The sequence below is a fragment of the Lactuca serriola genome, chromosome 5, assembly GCF_051521515.1.
Source record: "Lactuca serriola cultivar US96UC23 chromosome 5, Lser_US96UC23_V15, whole genome shotgun sequence".
NCBI classification, from domain to species: domain Eukaryota; kingdom Viridiplantae; phylum Streptophyta; class Magnoliopsida; order Asterales; family Asteraceae; genus Lactuca; species Lactuca serriola.
Genome location: NC_136412.1, coordinates 221,539,082 through 221,547,241, shown reverse-complemented (window position 1 = coordinate 221,547,241; position 8,160 = coordinate 221,539,082). Strand labels below are relative to the sequence as shown.

Here is an 8,160-nt window from a genome sequence, read left to right as displayed (position 1 = left end):
CTGGTGATACAAGTTCGAGGTTATCCAATCCCTACAAGGTGAGTCTTCTCACTATGCTTTACCTAGAGTGGTAATTATGTGTGACCAAAGGGTCTTATGTGCTTACTTGAGTTATGCATCTTCTGTGTGATATGTGTTGTGTGTTATTTTATGTGATACTTAGATCGGATTGGAGTGGACCAACGAACTATGAGACTGGAGGGTCCAATGAGCAGTGATACCGGAGGATCCTCACTGAGACCAGATGAGAGGGTCCAACGAGGTGTGGGACTGGAGGGTCCCACTGAGACACGTTGACCAGAGGGTCTTACCGAGCTATAGCCTCGAGTGGCTAATTATTTGTGCGTGGTATTTTGGGGAACTCACTATGTTTTGTGCTTACCATGTTATGTGTTATGTGTTTTAGGTACTTCCGAGGATCGCAGGAAGGCACCGGCGTGATTGTACACACGCACACCTGAGCTGGAGTTATATTTATTGTTGGATCCTGGATTTATGATAAAATATTTTTGAAATATGTTTTGACATTGATACTTGAAGTTTTGGAGAAATGTGATACGTAATTTACCATGTTTGAAAAAGGAAAAATTGTTTTGAAAATTTTACATCGTTACAAGTTGGTATCAGAGCCTTTGTTTGAGGGATTCGGATGCACCTTCGGGTATCTCCGGACTCAAAATGAGGATTTGAGAAAAAAAACTCAAGAGAAATGATTTTTCTAAAACAACTAAGAGTTTCTAAGAGAAAAACGAGAAAGAGCAGTGTGTACAATCAGCCAGAGCCCGAACGGTGATTTCCCAAAATACCCATACTTTCTGTGTTACGAGATATATATGAGATATTATGAAATATATAGTATGCATGCTAGAGAGTAGGCTAGGTATTTCATAATTTAGGACTAGAGTGGCCTGATTTGTTATGTCTTAGCCTAAGGGTTACTGCTACCAGTGATTTGCTTTGTGTACGAGTATGTAGCAGAGAGGAGCTTATGAGAGGTCTATTAAGAGAGTAGTTTTTGTTTGGCGAGATATAGAGTACTTGTGAACTAGGATCCTAGGAGGAAGACTTGGAATGGTCACATATGCGGTGTGGAAGGTAGTATTGGGCCCGTACTACTGGAAACAACAGATCGGTGAGTAGTCCAAGTAAGAATCCTTAGGGTGCTAAGGAAAAAGTAGGGGCGAGTGATCGAGTGTGAGTATTCTCGATCGAGTCTCTGATTATTTTGTGTTATGTTTCAGAGACATCATGGTGGGTACGCGCCACAACCTGGAGAGCAGTGGAGTTAATGATGATGAGATTCGCAGGATGATTTACGATGAGGTGGCCACAGAATAAAAATATATTTTTAATAAAAAATTTAAGAAATTAACTAAAGTATTTCAAGCAACAACCTATTGCTCCTTTCTACATAGAGTTTGTCTTAATTCTTCTAAAGTTTGAATTACCAAATTAATCTCAATTTCCATATAAAGATTAAAAACAAAAATTCCAAATTCATGGTTATTTAGTAACAAAATGCACACGACATTCATAATAAACCAAGAAAAGACCAACCTAAAAAGGCCACAATAAATTAAATGTGTGGTGTCAAGATATATACCACAAGGTTGTCTCCATTTCTAGCAAAACTGCAAAATGCATAGCATAATCACATAATCTATACACGAAAAAAATGACACTTCAAAATCATGTCTTTAGCATTATCACTAACTTGATTCATATTCATTTAAAGTTCAAATCAAGTATTATTTTTTCAATAATAATAAGGCTCACTATATATTTGTGTCTTCTAGTTTGAGTCTCTTTGAGCCTTTCCAACATTAGCTTTTCATTATAGTAAAAGGCCAAATAATCAATACCAATATCACCTTTCATAAACACATCATGATACTTTACCCTGAAAGAGCAAAGTAATTAATTGACATTCAAACAAGAGTACTATTTAAATGACTCACAACACAATCATAGTTAGTGCATGAGTTAGTCCTTTTCGTTAGTTAACTCAAGTTGTTAGGTGTATCACGTATGATAGTGTAGACATCATATTGTTAGGATTTCATATACACATCAGTTAATTTGTATTAACCCAAAGTTAAATTATAATATAGTATTGTATTAGTTTTTTTCTAGAGATATTAAGAGTTTTAACTTGAATCCTGCATTGTTTGTTTTCAAGCTATACTGATATGAGATTGGCGAAATTACAAAACACAAATTCCAAAATAGAACACTAAATCCTAACTCCTTCCTATCATTCAAATTAATAAACAAATAACAGAAAGACTACTACTTGTCTATTTGAAAGAAAATAATTCAATGTCAACAACCATGTCAAACCTATCAAGCATGTATATGCACTTTTTTCAGTCATGTATAAGTTCATATTCCAAATTTTCTTCTAATATCTACCAATTTCAATTACATTAACATGTTCTTAGCCACATTTTCAATATAAACTTATGCAATAGATATGAGAACACAAAAAACTAAGATAGCACACTGATGTATCCAAAACAACATTCCAAGGCTTAGTAGTTATTACTTCATGAACTCCACCAGTATTGTCACAGTTAATCACTTTATAACCAGTTCCAATGATAATAACACTTGGAAGATCAAACTAGCAATAAAAACATGAAGAAATCAGACAAATATACATCATAGAATTAGGAGACATACTTGTTGAAGAAGATGAGAGTTGTTGGAGAGAAGTTGCAATCTCAGTGGAATGATCGCTAGAAGCAGTAGACCGAGCCGGTAGTCACCGGAAGAGAAGTAGTAGGGACTGACACTGAAGTTGTTCGTTCTCTGAGGTAGCTGGCAAGAAAAAACACAAACACACTAGAAATTGAAAGAGAGAGTATGGTGAAGCGGAGTTGAGATCGTGTTTTCCGGCCACGAGAAGTCATGAAAGCAAATAATAAAAATCCAGAACGAATTAATTGAAATCGGAAGCCCTGGTTTGGAGGAGGTGTAGATGTGCTTTGAGGAAAGTTTGAGGATGGTGAAGGGGGGAGACAGGTGTGGAAGTGAAGAGGGGAGGTGGTTACATGGTCATTATAATACCTAAAGGGACGACTTGTCGTCACTACATCCTCAAACAAAACGACGTCACTTCCTATTTTCCAATTAAATAGACTAAAAAATATATATGTATTTAATTTTAATTTATTTCTGGGACATCATGTCGTCTTTATAAGTTTTCCGAAAACCCACCAAACATTTTTCATTCCCGCCTTACCTATAGAGGTGATGTATCGTTGTTATAGCTTAAAAAGTCAAACATATTTGTGAACCCTATAGAAACAACATGTCGCCTATATGGACGACTTTTGTCGTTCTTATAGGCTTCGTCCCTATAGGTGTTTATTCTTGTAGTGAAGAGAGAGAAGAGAGTATGTGAAATATGAATATGCATGCACGTTGAGAGAGAGAGAGAGAGAGAGAGAGAGAGAGAGAGAGAGAGAGAGAGAGAGAGAGAGAGAGAGAGAGAGAGAGAGAATCCTTAATCGGTGAAATGATGAAAATATCCTCATACGAAAGGCAAATGAAGGAGCTTATTGGTTGTGAATACTGCACTACACATTATGACAAGGGTTGATGCTTGAAATAATGATCTTTTACATGGATTTAAACTGTTATGATTTATAGAAAAAATGAATTTTCCTTAACTAAAAAATGGTCCATAGAAAAAACAAAATAACTATCGTTCTATAATGACAATAAATTGTTAAATGATTATTTGGAATAGAAATATAGTATGAGCGTGTTGGGCATTGAACGTTTGGAAGCGTATCATTTGAGAAAACGCTCCGTTTTAAACAGGAAGTCTCGTTTGACACTACATGCATGTAGGGTTTAGTTTAAACAAAACACTCTACTTCACGTCTGGTTTAACAAAACGCTACTGACCAGAAGTTACCCGTTACCCGTTACAAACTACTCTATACCAACTATTTTTGCCGAATATAGTGTATATATCAAAAGCTTTTTATAAATTGTTCTATTAAGATAATTATTAGAGATTATTTTACACTTATCAAGAGCAATTTTGAAAAATGAACTAAAATAGCCCCATAGCTTTTTCTTAAAGGTCTATATGATGTATGAACATTTATTTAAGCGGAAAGAAATCGCTTTCTATTCCCAACTATATTTTCACATTATATTAAATTATGTACATTATTTTAGGATTTATAATATTTTTTTTATAAACACAGGAAAACGTTAAGTTTGGTATTACACGTCTATTTACTTCAATTTTTTTTTGCTGTAATTAAAGTCTTTAAATCTTGTACGACATGCCATCAAATTATTCAAAGTTTATGAAGACGCCTAATTTAACGAATTTCGTTTTATTTTCCTTTTGGTCGATTTTAGCCAACCGCCTACCTACACGATACTATAAATATAATTTTACTCTGTCTGATTCATGCAAAAAGATAGATGGAATCAGATTCGATTTTGAGTGGCAATATTAGTGAGCAACGATGGGTGGATCAAATCAGCAAGAATTTCGATGATGAGGTTGGCAACATTAGCGACATTCCCGTTTGTGTGTTCAGTGTCCCGAAATCCACAAGCCATTTCAAGCCTGAGGCCTATGTACCTCTGGCTATAGCACTGGGACCATACCACCATTTTGAGACTCATCTCTACCAAATGGAAAGGTACAAAGTTGCTGCAGTTAAAGACCTCTTGAATGAGGATCAACTTTTAGCCTTCGAGACCCTCGTGATCAACAGGCTTAAAGAGAAGGAGCTCATGATTCGTGCTTGTTATCACAAGTATATAAACCTTGATGGCGACACATTGGCTTGGATTATTGCTATTGATGGTTTGTTCTTGCTTGATGTGTTCAGGCACTATGGGGACGTTGCACCCTTGATGCCCAAAAAGCTGATAAATGATGGTGTACTCTATAGAGACATAATGGTGCTTGAGAACCAAATTCCCTTGCGTTTATTGAGTGAAATACAGAAGATCCTTCGTCTCTCATCCACTGATGATAACAATAATGGCGAACAAGAGTTGTTCTCCATGTTGAGAGAATTTTGTGAGGTACACTCTCCTCTCAAGTTGGGAAAAGAGTCTAATCATGGTGTTGGAACGAGCTACTTGCATTTGCTTGATCTTATGTACCATCTGATTGTCAACAATCAATCAACTACAGACCCTCTTCAAGTTGTAGTAATGCAACGGAAGGACAATGATGATGCCATGAAATGGAAGGAAAAAGACGACATCAACCTCACCGAGATAGAAGAGGTTGTGGAAATGGGATTACGTCTTGGTGTGGGTAAAAAGGCTGATCGTCCTATTCAGGTCATAAAGAATATCCCCTGGGAAAAAATATCGAATTTGGTAGGTCTAAAAATAAGTCAACAATCCAGCGAAGAAGATGATAACAAACCTGAAGTCGCTGAAATTGAAATTCCCTCGGTGTCATCCCTTACCAAATATGGTCAAATCAGTTTCTGCCATACCACCGGAGGGATCAGGGACATTAAGTTTGAAGAAAGCGAAGCCACTCTATACCTTCCGGTGATTACTCTTGACATATACTCAGAAGTGGTATTGAGAAATCTGATTGCTTACGAAATGGCAACCTATAATTCAACACCCGAACTGGCCCAATATGTCGACTTAATGACTGGAATTATTGATACAGAGGCGGATGCGAAGTTACTTAGAGATAAGGGAATAATTAGAGGAAATCTAAATAATAAAGAAATTGCGGATCTCTTCAACGGGATAAACAAATGTAATGGGCACAAAAGTGGTAACAAGACGGTTAAGCTGGTAAATGAGTACTACAACAATAGACCCAGGATAAAGGCGTTGAGGTTCATTAAGAAAGACCTGATTTGCTCGAAGAGAGTTGCAACAGTGGTTTTGACAATTATTTTGTTCTTGTTAATGAGTCTATACTCGTTCTGTGAAGTCTATGGTTGTCCAAAACTGTTCGACAAGAAGTAAGGGGTTAGAACCACATGTCCAGGAAAAAATATATAGAATTCATATTGTTAAATGGTGTTAATTAAGTTTCTTAGGTGCGACTAGAAGTTGATGTCTTGTATATATGCGTTTGTTGTTTTCGCACAAAGAAGTGTGCATACTCTATATTTTATGTTTAATGTTGTTTTAACGTTCAAGTTTTTTTAAGTATAACCTTCAACTTTCATAGTTTGTTTTAATTTGTTAGTATCAAATTTTGAAGATGAGCCCAAACATTAACTTTTTGTATTGATAAGAAAATATTTACATAAATCTTAAAAGGAGAAAAGGAAAATCAAGATATGTATATCTATCTAAATAAAGTAACAAATATTAAAATACACGCAAAAAACTCCAAAAATTCGAAGTTAGACAAGAATTGTAGAGTAATTCAAATTAATGGAATATTTTAGGAAACTTTCCTTATTTTGATATTACTCTTTATCTTTCCATGTATATTTGATATTAGACTTATATATAGGAGTAATTAAACCGTTTGATGTTTTTATTTGGTTCTTCCTTCTTTTGATTAGTAATAAAGCTTAAAAATCAAGTTTGTTTTACCTCTTTCCGTGTTTATCTTACCATGTTTCTCCCTCTTACTTTGGTCCCCTTGATAGTCTGTTTCCTTGTGCTCACAGGCATAAGTTGTTGCTTTCACTTGGTATCATAGCACAACAACTAGGTTACTCAAAAAACAATAGAACCTCGACGGAGAAGGTCAAAAAATGCCCGCCACAGATGGTCAAAAAAATTCATTACGGAATGATGTTCAGAAGCAATTTGAGTCATAATTGAACTCAAATCGATAAGTAGATTTCAGTTATAATTTCATAGCCTTTGGATGTGTGGTAAGATGTTTTTGTAACAAATACAATGTATATTTCCACATATAATAACTAATATTCGTATCCTTGCTTTTGTAGATTCAAACATTTAATTTCTTACGCACTTGCTTCCATTGGTCTTTATAGTTAATGTTCCTTTAAGTGGGAACTACATAGGCTCAATGTTAATAGTGGTTGATGGATGGAAAACACAACTACTTACTTTTAGCATTTGATTTGGTACAGAGTGTGACGTAAATTGGACTTCATTCCTACAATGACTGAAGGAATGCGTTTATGATAGTATAGAACTCACATTCATAAACAATGTGTCTAATTCCATAGAATACACACCATTGGTGACATACATATTGTGTGTTCACTGTCCTGAAATCCACAAGCCATTTCGGGCCTGAGGGTTATGTACCTCTAGAAATAGCACGTCGACTATACCAACATTTTAACACACATCCCTACCAAATGGAAAGGTACACCGTTATGTTGGAAATGTGTGTCCATTGTCATAACTAATTAATATAAGTTTGAGAATAATAACAAAGTCGTTTTAGGGCTGTTCTTAAAAGCTAAAATAGCTAGAAACATATTTAAAATGGTGAGATAAATAGTTTATTAATTTATCATAGATCAATAAATTAATTAGAATCTTGTTAAAATTAATTCAAAATTAATTCTAATTAATTTGGAATTAATTGGAATTAATAAGAATTACTCAGGAAATTATTTAAAGGTACATGAACTGAATATTAATTGTTTATCATTGAGCAACCAAAATATTTTGGAACCTCTCAAGACAATTTAGAGAAGGGATAGAGACCTTCTAATATTCATCCATAACTGCTGATAAGGCAGAGATTTTTAATTAAGATTAACTATGATTATATAATTGATTCAAATCTGTTTTTTCTGCAAGTTTGATCAGCTATATATAGACCCTTTGAACATTGATAATTTTCATTCCTTTCTCCTATCTTTTTCAGAATTCAAGTTTTCCTCTCTCTCTCTCTCTCTCTCTCTCTCTCTCTCTCCCCCCTCCCTCCATGATTTCCAGCATTTAGAATTTTGGGTGTGACACTTTAAACACATTCTACTTTGGGTGCTAGTCCTTCCATAAGCTTCAAAAGAATTCGAGATCTACAAGGGATCAAAAAGCAAATCTGATTTTGCTTAATGTTTAGTGTATCTTTCTTGGTAGTAATATTTTGTAGATTTGAAAATAGGTTTCTATAAGTAGTAAAACCCAGATCCTAGGGTGCATACACTTAAGGTTATTTTAGTTGCTTTCGATCTTAACTTTAGTGTATAGATGTGTAGA

General features: G+C 34.9%; 1 protein-coding gene across 1 annotated transcript; it reads left to right on the top strand.

Moving 5' to 3' along the window:
* The first annotated feature begins 4,333 nt into the window (after positions 1-4,333).
* Positions 4,334-6,140, top strand: LOC145051460 (putative UPF0481 protein At3g02645). The gene has a single exon (XM_078999434.1). The coding sequence runs from the start codon at positions 4,450-4,452 to the stop codon at positions 5,980-5,982; it is 1,533 nt and encodes a 510-aa protein (XP_078855560.1). The 5' UTR covers positions 4,334-4,449; the 3' UTR covers positions 5,983-6,140.
* The last annotated feature ends 2,020 nt before the right edge of the window (positions 6,141-8,160 follow it).

What these genes read in the sequence shown, in the direction of transcription:
- LOC145051460 (XM_078999434.1), top strand. Translation starts at nt 4,450, where the DNA reads ATGGAATCAGATTCGATTTTGAGTGGCAATATTAGTGAGCAACGATGG.